The sequence below is a fragment of the Fundulus heteroclitus genome, chromosome 20, assembly GCF_011125445.2.
Source record: "Fundulus heteroclitus isolate FHET01 chromosome 20, MU-UCD_Fhet_4.1, whole genome shotgun sequence".
Taxonomy (NCBI): Eukaryota; Metazoa; Chordata; class Actinopteri; order Cyprinodontiformes; family Fundulidae; genus Fundulus; species Fundulus heteroclitus.
In genome coordinates this window covers 35,811,705-35,825,790 of record NC_046380.1, presented here as the reverse complement: position 1 = coordinate 35,825,790, position 14,086 = coordinate 35,811,705, and the positions used below count along the sequence as shown (strand labels likewise).

The following is a 14,086-nucleotide window of genomic DNA, read 5'->3' as shown; positions in this document are numbered from 1 at the left end:
ATTTTGCATTTATTTGCACACTTATTTAACTAGCGTCTGTGATTCCGTTGAGAAAGCACGTTCCATGCTGAGATTGAAAATGTACCTTTTTTAATTATTTGTAATTTTTTTTTTTATCCCCATGGTATCAAAAATGGTATTGAATATTTTCCTGGGTAGCGATATCGAGTTTGAAATTTTAGTGTCGTCACAACCCTATTAGAAATGACTTCATAACTCTTCGCAGGTTGCTGGTCAGCAACTGTTTCTTCTCTAAAATAACCTTCTTTTGAAATCTGATGAAGACCAGGTGATTTTTCTTATGTCCTGATTCAAGCCTTACAGTTTATGCAACTGCTGTGCGGGTATTACACAAACATAGTGAGAACAATAATCAGCTTACCTCAACAAATGCCCCAGATTTGGGAGTACTGCACATTTCAAGTTTCCTCTTTTTGCTTTTCTTGCAGAACGCACGTAACTTCCAAGATTTCGACTGCCAGGTGAGTGCTGCTCTCTTCATTACGTATGGCTTGGTCAGACAGCCTGCAGGAATGCTTTTGGGAGGGGAGGGGGGGGGGGGGTGTTAAGGCTGTTTTCTTAGTCGCCTGCTCTCCTTCGAGTTTGTTTACTCTGTTTCAACATCGTGCCTCCTCAGCAGCGCCCAGCATCAGAGAAATATGGTTTGTTTGTCTTTTTATGGATAAATCAATTTATTTATTTATGTTTTAGCTACAGGAGAAAACTGACTGGCAAAAGAAATGTTGCTTCTCCTTAGATGTGCTCCTGTGGGTCTCCTGAGTGTAACATTTCATATCTGTTAAATGCTGTTTTGATGCGATCAATTGACCGAGGCATAAACCCATAAGGTTATCATTGTGTGTGGTGGAGTAATTGTGAATTTTCTGTTTGTGGGAATGCACTGGGAATAAATGTGAAATACACATCATGTTTATCTAGCATAGCGTTCTCCTCTAAGGTTGGACCCAGACATTACCTTGGAGCTAAATTGCGCATAAAAAATCCCATATCCACTAATCCTCAACATGAGTCTGATGGAAAACTCTCACTGCATGACAATCCTGTCTCAATCCTCTTGTTGAAATCGTGTCGTATCACTGGATAAAGTCATAATCCTATAAAATTAATCTTAGATGTTGACACTGTAGAATTATACAGTAGATTTTTGAAGGGATTAAAAACGGGGAACACAGACTGCGGTGGATGCATTTGTCTGATGATTAGAGTCAAAATCAATCAACACATTGTTAAACTTCAGCAGTTCACATAGTGTCGTTGAAAAGTTGAAGTTTTGTACGGTGGCTGACGGGTGCAAATGCACAGCAAACGGCTGAATGCGCCACAAATGACCAAGCATGTGGCAAACCCAGAAACAATGGAAACCCTGTTACTCGTTAGCTGACTCCATCTAGTGCCCTGGCATACTTACTGTATTTTTCAGACCCTAAGATGCACTACATTATAAGGTGTACAGTGAATTAACGTGTCTTTGTGTGTCTTTGACCACATATAAAGCGCACCAGATTATAAGGTGCACTGAATATTCTTCCGCCTCGTCATCTACACAGCTCTCTCCTGAAAGGGAGAGCTATCCGTCTCTGTTGGGGAGGACAGAGTAGTTGGACTACACTACCCTGTTTTTAACATAAGGCCAAAATAAATTTAACTTTTATATTAAATTAACTTACTAGGTTTATCGTTGTTAGTGTGTACTCCAGGCTGCTTTAAGGCTCTCACATACTCAGGCGTACTGTGTGCATACTGTGAGCTTGGTGGACTCCGTACTGACTCTACGGATGTTTTACCCTTCATAGTCCAGCGTACTGTGTGATTCCCACACTTTCTGCCAGTAGGACAGCAGAATGGATGGTAAAATGTGTGATTAGCTAGCTGAGCACCGAGAGCCGTTTCTTTTCCAGCAGGGTCCCACCTCACACCTGTCAGTGAGAACAGAGAGAGACTGTGAAGCTGCGCGTCCTTATGACCGTCTGCTTGGAGCAGCTCAGTTTATCAAGCCCTGTGTCACCTATAAAATAGATCAATGTAAAGACTTCTTGCCTCAGAGAAGTTTTAATAATTGAGCTCTGCACGTAACTGTATGTGCGGAGTCCACCTTGAGTACGCCTCAAGTACGCGCAGTAATATCCACTGAGTGGAGCGGCTTTGTTGCTAACCAAAGTCATATTTACACATTTTAACAGATTTTTGAGCTCTTTGTACCACATAAAATCGGCCAGGAAGCACAACTTTAATTATATATAAGGCGCACCAGATTATAAGGCTCACCATTAATTTTTGAGAAGATTATTAAAATAATGATTTTAAGAGTGCCTTATGAAACATACAGCATATTTTTATAGAACAATTTGGCAACTTTTTTTTTTTTTTAATTGCTGCTCTTTCTTTTGATCATTGCTATGATGCCGTCACGGACGGCTGCCTCGGTGCTTCACTTGATCAGTTTATGTGTATTTTTCAGTTTTTTTCCTGCTTCCACGTTTGCAGCGAGCAAATCCCAAACATCAGTGACTCTTCTCTGAGCAGATTCTCTCTGTCCTTCATGGAACTGGAGAGTTTCTCTGAGATTCTGGTCGGTAGCGTTGCAGCTCTTTATGGAATCCACCGAAGACATAGGCAAGGTAAACGCTCTGCTCCCATCGGTACATCTGACAAATGTCCACTCACGGGAGAATAAAGCAAACGAACTGCACCTTCTCTGCACAAAGAACTCTGGCGTTTGCTGATCTGCCGCACCCTGCTTCACCTAAACCTAACTGGCCGATCCCATTCTGGACAGCGACCCAGCATTGCCGTGGTTCCAGCAGTTTCGTGCGATCGTATGCGTAGCTCTCAGACAAAAATAAAGGAGGGATTTGCCTTTCTATTAACAGACTGGTTCTCAGATGTTACACTGCTACTGAAATCATGCTGTCCTCACCTAGAATGACTTTTTATTGAGTTTGAACGAGAACGCCCTCAGTGAATAAAAGGGTTTATTCTGGTCGGAGCTTATATCCCCCCATCCTGCACATCTGAGGCGGAAAGAGAGCTCGCTGACCTGATAACAGACGGGTGGAAAAAAAAAAAACACTCTGACTTTCATGATTGTTCTGGGTGATTTTAACAGCGTAAACCTCTCCAAAGAGCTACCCAGATACAGAGAGCATGTAAGGTGACCAACCAGAGGAAAGAAAACACAGCTGACCTCTGTTTCACTGTTCTAAAGGATACATACAGCGCCGTCTCTTCTACAGGCCTTCTTCAACTCTTCAACCAATCACTGCTCCACCTCATTCCAGCCTATAAGCAGAAGATGAAAACCTCTAAGCCTGTGGTTTGGACTAGGGATGCAAACCAATATTTAACTTAATTAATTGTCCATTAATGGTTAATTAAATTAAAGTTTGTTCCATCCGATTAACTGATGACGTCCGCTTACATGGACCTTCTTTCGGTGTTGTAGCAGGGTCGGTCTCCAGCAGAGAGCGCCACCAGTCATTTTATAGTGGAGCCAGACGGTCATGGTGGAGGCAACCTGAAGTGGTCCAAACGGAGTCCGGGATTATTTTTGCACTGCTTAATGGCGACAATGATGCAAAATGCTCTTTGTGCAGTTCTGTTTTAAAATATAAACACTCAACAAGCTCCTTAAGTTGTCAGCTAAATAGCTCCCATCCCAAAAATTAGTTTCTCCATAAAGGTCTCCTCCTCCACATGCTTTGACGAGGATGCTGAGGATTTTAACCTCTTCTTCTGTAGGTTAGATTGTCAGACTTTCACACCTCACCCCCACACAATGGACCTCCTACACCCTCTAACAACAACTCTTAAACCCCTTCTCGGTCGGTCGGACCAGTCGACTGCCAGCAGCAGGTGAGGCTGGGGAGCATCTTCTCCCACCCTAGAACTATCAGCACTGGTGCCCCCCAGGGATGTGTCCTCTCCTATTTTCTCTGAACACCAATGACTGCACATCTGCAGACTCATCTGTGAATCTCCTGAAGTTTGCAGACAGCACCACTGTCATTGAGCTGATCTCGGAAGCTGATCAGTCTGCATAGACTGGAGGTGGATCAGCTGGTCCACTGGTGTGCCCAGAACCACCTGAAGCTAAAGCCGCTAAAGACAGTGGAGATGACGGTGGACTTCAGGAGAACCCTCCCGCACTCTGACACCCATCACTATCCTCAACTATCCTCTACTGTGGATCACTTCCGGTTCCTAGGAACCACTTTCTCTCGGGATCTAAGATGGTCCTCACACATTGACACCATCCGAAAGAAGACCCAGCAGAGACTGGACTTCCTGCGGCAACTTAAGAAGCACAGCCTTCCTCAGGATCTACTGATCATCTTCTACCCTGCCATCATCCACTCTGTCTTTTGCTCATCCGTCTCTGTGTGGTTCAGTTCATCCACAAAACTAGACGGGTCCAAACTGAACAATTAGAGCTGCAGAAAGGATCATCAGGACTGACCTTCCATCCATTCATGACCTGTACAGGTCCAGGACCAGCAAAAGAACGGCTAACTTAGTGGTCGACCCAACTCATCCTGGTCACGGTTTGTTCAGACTTTTAACTTCAGGTCACAACTACAGAGCAGTAATGGTTTAAATGAGCCAACACAGAGCCAGTTTCTATGTCTGTGATGAACACTTTACAGCCATGGTAGCCAGCTATTCTGCAGGGGAAAAATAAGAAAAAAGATTATTTTCTCAGCAGGGGTTTTACCCCTTTGTGTATATATGTACAAATACATATATTATAATACATATATACTTACAGATATGCATGTATGCATAAAAAAACTATTGCACATACTGCTCCCCTGTTCTTACCTCTCCTGTAAAATTTTTGTTAAAGTTATAGATTGTACTTTGCTGTTCTGCTTGTCTGCCTGTTTTTGACACAATGCGAGCGTTGAAACCCGAAGTCCGATTCCTTGTTTGTACCCACAAACCTGGAGAATAAAGTTGATTTTGAAGCCTTTTTCTGTTGCATTTGCTTTTTGTTTTGTTCGTGAGTTTTTGAAGTTTGCATCATTCCATTTTCTGTGATTGCAGCATACTTTTCTTTTGGTAGAGCCATCAGCACAGCAGGTTGCTTCTTTACCTTTTTCCCCTCCTGTAGCAAAATCACCGGCAGCAAAGATCAGATCATTTTATGTAAGTATTGTGCATGACGTATATAACTATTTTCTCTTTCTGTTATTTACTTAAATATAAATGCTTCTTTTAAATGAGGGCAAGTGGCACCAAGCATGCCTAGGTTTGGCGTTAGGAGGATATTAAAAGTTTGCAGACATTTAGCGCCTTCAAACAGCTTTATGAATTTGCTCATGAGTGTTCCAGCTGGCAGACAAGGCTCTCTGCTGCTGCTCAATGATCATCATGGCCGTAAAGGGGTTAAAGCATCCTCTCTCTCTCTTTTTTCTTTTCTTTGGAAGCCACGCCTTATCCTATCATCCCACCAGAGCTAAAAATAGCAGCTGCAGTAAGGGTGACTGCACAAGTACTTTAGGTAGAACGGACGCCTTCTTTTCAGGACTCATTCTTCTGTGCTTTATTATCAATAAGGTCCTGTTCACGTAGCCGCACAGTGTATCAGCTGGCCATTTACTAAGTGTTAAACGTCTTTTTCATTAATATATTCAGTTCAAGTTATGCAGCAGTAAGCCGCAGAAAATCTGTGCCACAATTTCTCTCGCTGGCATAAAGGCAGGCTTAAATGCGTTTGACCTTAATTCCTTGGTAGCAGTTTTAAGCCCAGACTACCACATTCATACCAGTCACAAAAAAAATAATCACATATATAATCCTTTACACAAGGGACTCTTTTAAATTCTGTTGCATTTTAATTTCAATATCAGGGTAACGGTGTGATAACTTTAATGAACTTTAGCGGTAGCTGTCTTCAGACTAATGAAAACCGTAATGTGATGGACCATTTCTCAAAGTACATCTGCACACTTACGCATCAAAGCGTGTACAGGTTCAATTGCAGCAGCAGAATGTGATTTTCAGTAAGGATGCATATTAAGATCTAAGCTATTGGCTTTTTATGTCGATTTGTTTAAATTATGATGTTTAAATGAACACGTTATACCATAAGAAAGGAAAACATCCATGTGCCTTACACAGCATAATTTTACTCTATACATTGAGGGTGGGTGGCACCTCGCCGCTGCACCATCACCCTGCGCTCTGAAGCTCCAGCAGCTGGAAGTCAGTCCACCTGCTCTTACAGCTCCCCCCACAGGCTGCCCATTAGCACTGCAGCGTCAGCACGCAGAGAGTCGCCTCATGGGTGGAAAATGACTAAAACAGCTGAGTGTGCTGTTATGCTTTGCTGTAAAAATAGATCTGCTACATTTCCCTGAGGTGTTTACTCAAGGCCTTTTTTATGACCTGTTTTTTTTTTTTTTCAAAATCTCTCTGGCTTTAATTAATCCAGAAATAAATATTACATTTGAGCTGTTGTAGAGTTTGCATGGTAAACAGCGCTGTTGATTTTTTTTTTTTCGTTGCTCCTATGGCTACTCAAGATTGATAAATCTCCCAAAGTGCCCAGCAGAGGGCAGCATAAGCCTGTCTAATGGTGTATTGAGAACTCTGCTTTAAAAAGCTTATGCGCCCAATACAATGCCCTGCAATGACTGAAAACCATGAAAATGTTCAAGAGGTATGGACATTTACACCCTCAAACTTCAATGCCTTTTCTTGGGATTATTATGTAAAAAAAACAAAAACTGATCAACATGCTTTGATCTTAACCATCCCTTTTGTACCTCTGCTTGTGTATTCAGGCTTACTGTCCAGCTGGAAGGTTAAGCTTCTCCTCAATCTCAAGTCTTTTGCAGCTTCTAACAGGTTTCCTTCAGGGATGCACTGGTCCCAGATTTTTTTTACTTACATTTTACTACTTGAGTGCCGATACGAGTTCTAGAGTACTAAAGGCCGTTACCCTCCCTACAATTCTAATTAGGCGCAATAGAAAATACACTTTCATGTATAGAATGACCCTCTTATTGTATTTTACCAACATAGAACCACTCTTAGTATAACAAAATCTTATTTACCTTTTGACATTTACTGAATCTTTTTTTTTAGCAGACATCCATGCAACAGCTTTCACCTAAATGTAAAATAACATTTAACTTTACAAACATAACACTGTGACTTTGCAGCGTGATGTTATCTGTGAAGTCTGTAAGGTCGTGAGCTATTTTTAGAAAGTAAAACTTCAGTTTTTCTTGGAAACGCAACCTATCTGCGGTTAGCCGGTTTCGGTTTTCATCTGCAGTGTGTGACACTGAGCATGTCATCCAGCACATCTGCGATGGCTCGGCTGGTGTGCGGACGTGGAAACTGTTTAATGAGCAAGGACAACTCTCTGCGGAGTTAAAAGCCTGATGAGCGACACCAGGCTATCGCTGCTCGTCCGAACATTAGTTGTCGAGCTAAGGACGGAGACGTCTTGCGGATGGCGGTGAATGTGCCTCTTTGAAAGGCGTGTAGTTTAGGCCACGTTGTGTCAGTGATGTGGTTCTCATACCTTGGCTCCAGCACGCTAGGAAGACGTCGGAATCCCATATTATCAACAATGGATAATTCGTAGACACTGAAAGGTGGTTTGTCTAGCTTTCATGTATCGTTTTATGTGGCTTGCATTCAGATTATGGTGTTTTTTATTTTATTTATTTTCGATGAAAAGCATTTTGTGCTGTATTGTCACCTCTTACTGTGCAGAAGTGTTTGTGCGTAGACTAATACCGGCTGTTAGTCTACAAATTAAGCCCCTATTATACTGGTATCGGGTCCTGTGCTATCGGAGGGCATTTATGAAAACATGTAGTTACCTGATGCTGGTTTCACCATCGGTGCATCCCTAGTTTCCTTCCAGGACTGTGTTTATACACTGCAAAAAAGGGGAACTAAAAGTAAGTCAAATTTTCTTGAAATGAATGTATTTCTCTTTGATTTAAGCAGGTAAATAAAACTATTTGCCAATGGAATAAGATTTTTGGACTTAAAATAGGAACAGTTAATCTCCATCATCTTATTTCAAGGGCAGGATGTCTAATGATCTTATTGTAGGGGTAAAAATACTCACTCCATTGGCAAATAGTCTTATTAACCTGATTAAATCAAGGAAAAAAATTGACTTTTACTTCCCTTTTTGTAGTGTGGTTGTGACTTGTGAAATATTAAAGGAAAAGGTGTATTTATGGTGCGTACAGGTGCATCGGTCAACAGCCTACTCAGTAATGCACATAGCATAAAAAAATAACGAAAGCTACTCCGTTAAACATTGACATAAAGAAGGAGCTAGAACCCTTTTCAGCCGTACACTGGAAAAACAGAACTAAAAATAAGTAAAAGTTTCTTCAAATTAGTGTATTTGTTCTTGATTTGAGCAGGAAAATAAGATTATCTGCCAATGGAAAAAGTAATTTTACCTCTAAAATAAGAATTTTAGATATACTGCACTTAAAATATGTTGATGGAGATGAGCTCTTCCTAATTTAAGTGCAAAAGTCTTATTCCATGGGCAGATTATCTTATTTACCTACTCAAAAAAAAGCACAAATACACTAATTTCAAGACATTTTTAACTTATTTTTTAGTTTAGTTTAGTCTGTTTTTGCAGTGTATGATAGTGCCCACTACACAACATCCTTCCCACAGCATGATGCTGTCCCCACCATGTTTCACTGTTCTGGATGGTGTGTTCAGGGTGATGTGGAGATATTTCCCCACCATACGTATCGTTTTGCATGCGGGCCGGGAACTGCAGAATGTCAATGCAATACATTGAAGTTTGTGGTCTTTAATGGGAAAACATATAAAAAGCTCAAGCAGTATGACAACATGTCATCCTGGTTAAAACTGCTGCAGGTAGACAGCTTTATCTCCATTCAGCAGAAACGCATGTTGTTTCAAAGACAACATGCATGTAATACTCCCTGGCTTTGTGCATCCCCTTTGAGGGAATGCCAAATGTTTTACTACTCCACACATGTTCCTGCTTTCAGTCTCTGTGTGGACAGCCCCCTCTAGGGGCCAGGGCTGTGAGAGTATTTAGAAACTGCAGTCCACAACCTAACGTGCTGCTGCATTTACAGACCAATAAAACCCATTTTTGCTCTCAAAATCTCCCCTACTGCCGTGCGTCTGATTGGCTGAAGTGAGCAGGCTGTCTGAGATGGAGGCGTGACTCCCTGCCCTGCTAGCTGCTGTGCACAGACACCAGGGAGATCCATAAACTACGTGGATCAGATGACTAAGCAGGAAGTTTGCAGGACACAGATCCGGATCGTGTGTGGTTAAGATTCTGGAGGTGAAATTGGGGAGCTTCTTGTGTTTCCTCTTTTTCTGGTCCAAATGGAACATGAGACGAGCCTTATGTGGCATTAATACGCAGTGTAGTGTTTGTGTTTGTGCAGCTCCCTTTTACTACAGCGTTTTATTCCCATTAATAGAGAGCCCATTCTGGGGCTCTGGTTACATCCATTCACAGCGAGATGTTTCTTATCCCTAACTTAAGGTCATTCCCATTTTGGCCATGAGCGGCCATTTTGCTGATGCTGAAAACAACCCAGGGCGAGCCGTCAAAGTCAGCCTCCTCCCTGCCTCCCCTCTCCTCTTCATCAATAACACAGAGCAGCGTGATGTCAGCAGCTTTTTCATATCCCCGGACAGCTTTTGCATCCCTTGCACCCCGTCACCCCTCTTCCACTCAGTCAACCCCCCCCCCCCCCTCCCGATGCTTCCCGAAGCCCCACCCTCTCCCACCACCCACCTGACCCTCTGCAGTCCAATTAGATGCAGCATTGGCTGAATGCACGAACGCACTGTGACTACCAAGCACAAGCTGCAGTCTCACTCTCCTCCTCGGCTGTCTCCTCTCCTGCTCGTTTTCCCACCACTTTTCCCCGTTGTCTCTCTTGCTGTTTCTGCATCTCCTCCACCCCACCTCCTCCACACCCCCCCTCCCCGTCTGTTTTCATTCAAGCTGTGCTTCTCGCTCGCACCGTTCTCTCTTTCTCTTTTCCTCCCTTGTCGCCGCTGCTGCTCTGGCAGCCTCACCCTACATCCCTCCCATCCAAGCAAAACCTCCTCCTCCTCCTCCTTCCTCTTCCTCCTTCTCCTTTTGGAGATCCTAAGAGCTGCTCGGCTCACGCTCGCACATAGCACAACACACTCGTCTCCTGCGCGGGTAAAACATGTCAACTGTTCTGGACCTGGAGCAGATTTCATATGCTGGAAATGATGCGGTGAGTGACTGATGTGTCTGACTTGACTGGTCTCCAGAGGGAGAGCAGATCAGTGGCGTTATTGTGCAGTTTGTCAGCAGACAAACGGTTAGTAGCTCGTTGGGTCGGTCCTGGATTGCAACTGCTAGGATAAGGTGAACATTTGCTCTGTGTGTGTGTGTGTGTGTGTGTGTGTGTGTGTGTGTGTGTGTGTGTGTGTGCACCCACAGGTCACACAGTCCCCCCGCATGTGCAGCCTGCACTGAATAAACTTGCTCAGGGTGTGGTGATGCATTTCAGCCTGACGATATGAAAGATGCCTGAAGTGTCCGTTTAAAAACGTGTGTGTTCGGGGGGTACATGTGTGTCGCTGTAGCCCAGCGTGTTTTGCTCGGCGATCATCAGCAAAGGTCCGTGGTGCACTCGTGCATTGTGCGCCTCCTTCATCCGTCACTGAACAGAGGCAAACGGAGGGAGGTCAATCACCCCGACACACGCTGTGGCAACAACCCATTAAAAACCTGGGGGCTGCTTCCCCCCCCCCCCCCCCCCCCCCCCCCCCCCCTCCCCTGCAGAGTCCTTGAGTTTGTGTTGCCAGCCCGCTGCTGGGATGTGACACATGCGTGTAGCATGAGGGCTGCAGGAGGGGAGGGCCACCATGTCGCCGGGGAATATGCGCAGAGCACATGGATGTTTTTGGTCTGCAACTGTTTAGGGGTCCACGCCCGAGATCGATGGCGCTCTCGGCTGGACGAGGGGAATCGAGTGCAGGGATTGATGGCCCAGGCATGTCTGTTTTGCACCTCACCCCACCTCCTTCACTATATTTCTGTTTGAGACAGACATTTCCCTGACATGCCTGCAACCCATCCCAAGCAGGCAGGAGCAGATACCCTTTTTGTTTCCCAGCTTAGCCCAGCCTCATGTTTTTCCCTCCTATAGCTCAATGTGTTGAATCACCATCCTCACTGCAATTCCCCAAAGGGCTGCTGGGATGTAATATTTGGGGCAGCTGTTGCAAACTCCGCTTGCCAATAATAATATATTTGAGCGGTAGGGATGGGCGACAAGCAGATCTACCACAAACCTTTCGGTACTTATTGAAGTCCCAATCGAAATCGTTGACAAGTGTTTTTCGGGGCTCTAAATGTATCACTGCATAAAGTCGGCGCCTCACAAACAACCAGCACCGCTCTGAAAACAAGCCACCCGCTGCACTGTTTACGTCTATTGCTTAAAATCCCATTTTCCAGTTCATCTCCACTACAAACGTCTCCGAACACGCGGTGTGTGTGTGTGTGTGTGTGTGTGTGTGTGTGTGTGTGTGTGTGTGTGCTCAGAAACATGGCGAGAGACATGAAGCATGGATCAATAACACTTTTAACCAGATAGACATCTCTTCCTCTTAGTGCTGGGAGGTTGCTGGAAAAGGCATGAGAAACGAAAGTGCTTCAGCTCTTCTGTTTTAAGGCACTCTCCCTCAGTCTGTTCTCTCTGCCGCTGCTTTCACGCTCTATTTCCTCCCGTCTACTTCCCGACGGTCCCTTGATCCGTCTATCCCGTCTTCACCCCGGTTCCTCCCACGGACCTTTTTTTTCGTTTCATATCGGCGGCGGGGTGCGTGCGGCTGCTCTCGCTTGGTGCACACACATCCTCGCCCGCGCGCACGCCACCAAAGACGGGCATTGGAGCAAAGTGTATTTGTGGACTTGTCCTTGACTCTGTCCTTGTCTAGCAATGAAAATTCTGCAGCAGCATGGCCGTGGAGACAGTTTCTCCGTCTAAACCGGTTGTTTTGCCACGCTGCCACGTGCACAGGCTCCGCATGAAGGCAAGAGCCCCCCCCCCATCAGGGTTTATTTGAGCTGATAAGAAGTTATTGATTTTTTTGCTACAGATTTCTTCTTTATAATTTTTTTTATTTTGTGGCTCTAGTGGCCTTTATTTTACAGGGGCTAGAGAGGAAATGGGTGAAGAGAGAAGGGGAATGACATGTGGCAAAGATCTCTTTATTAACCTAAATCCAAACTAAGGAGTCCCACCATTTAGGTCCAAGTAATTAAATGGGGATCAGCCTTTAATTCCTTCATTTTTCTGGTTCAAGATTCAATACTGGTACCTCTGTCAAAGAACCTGCAGCGTTTCCTTTTTATTTCATGTGTTTTAGTCCTGTTGAAAAAAACATGAACTGGTTCAAATTCCCACTCAGCAGGTCGGAATCCACGCTGCTCAGAAAAAGCCCAACCAGTGCAGCTGTTAAAGACGTCTCCGCCCATCGCCGTGCGGACCGGCTCCTTTGCTCTGGTGCTGCTGCGTCCGCTCTACGCAACGGGACCAAATGACCGTGGCCGCCACTGCCTTCAAGATTAGCCTCCGTCTAATCTGATGTGTTTTTACAACTCACGTGCTTCACAAATTCTTCAAATGCTGCGGCGGGAGGCAGAAGCAGGCCTGCTTTCGATCCGTTTTCCTTAACGGGGGTTTCTCTCTTCGTTTTTTTCGCTGGCCAGTGGGGCCTTGAGACCAGGGCGGCCGATGGGCCCCACCCGCCGCTCGGCGCAGCTCCAACGTCCTCGCAGACGCATGGAGCTGCGTCTTGCAGAGCGCCGTTAGCTGCAGCGACGCGTCACACGGACCTCGAGGAATCCGTTCAGCTGTCGGGATGTGATGACCCCGTGAATCACAGGGAGGCCTGGAAAGTGTCACTTTCTAACATCTCTCTGAATCACATGAACACTGATGATGCTTTGACTCCTTTGTTGTCGTGTCAAATTAAAACTTTTTCACTTTTTCTTTTTTCGCAAATGTTTTCATCATCGGACAGAAATGCGGGGCTTCCCAGTTAATGAGAAAGAAATAAGCGATACAACTGGGGTTCGCTCTTTGCTGGGGGGGGTTTTCTGCCAATCCATTGTCCTAAAGCACATCATCCATGTGAAAGTAGTGTCAGGGTCCTAAACAGTAACGTTTTTCTGCCAAATGAAGGCGGTTCTGCAGCCTGCCCCATTCACTGCTGTGTTTTAAGAGCTCAGAACTCAAAAGGTGCATCCTTTGGCTTCCCAATTCGTAAACCTTAAAGTGTTCCTTATGGACACTCGAACACATATATTGATGAATGACTGCGTTAGAACGTACTTATCGTTGTCCAGAATGTCTCTTAGAGGAGTCACCAATTCGCCTGGTGAGATTATCTTACGTTAAAGATTGTGGTTGTGAGTTGTGTTCATATATTCATTTGTTCATGTGAACCCTTCCTACTTAGGTTATGGATTATGCTGGAAAGAAAAATCCCAATAAGAAATATCATTTCTAGCTTATCCATAAAAATCAGGAGCCACTATAAGCTTCTCAACTGCCTCAATTTTAGCATCGAATGTGTTTTCTTTTCTTAATATTGTTATTATTTATAACTGTCCTGACTCATTTTGCAGAGGACAGCATTAGGCAGTTTCTGCTGAACATTTACAGTAATCAAAGGAACAACCATTAAAAAAAGTCTTATTTAAATAGAAAAACAATTGTCCCCTAGTTTAAAATTTATGTGCACATTAATTTTGCTCAGGAGTATGAAATCTTATATTGAAATTGGTCTGGTATTAAATGTGCTGAAATAACTGTCGGGGAAATCTATTTAAGTTGTACTAATGTTATTAGATGAAATCTGTGATGTGATGTTACCGGCACACACAGAATTTCTATCACAGCTGTTGTCCTGATAATTTTAGACTTGCCGGTAGATCCAGCATTACGCAGACACTGAAAACCTGATTATCAACATATTAGTGAAAATGCCTTTAAAAATGGTGTTTCTTTTCAACTCTTCACACAGC

The 14,086-nt window shown here is 44.1% G+C and overlaps 1 protein-coding gene across 4 annotated transcripts in view; it reads left to right on the top strand.

Moving 5' to 3' along the window:
- Nucleotides 1–14,086, top strand: part of ndrg3a (ndrg family member 3a) — a 59,224-nt gene that overhangs the window by 29,014 nt on the left and 16,124 nt on the right. For 3 of the 4 annotated variants that reach the window (XM_012858447.3, XM_012858433.3, XM_012858440.3), the window contains exon 3: nt 450–482. In XM_012858447.3, the coding sequence (XP_012713901.2) occupies nt 450–482 (33 nt within the window). Of the gene's footprint in view, nt 1–449; nt 483–9,859; nt 10,278–14,086 lie in introns of those variants that run through there. The other variant, XM_012858454.3, reaches the window with a different exon arrangement.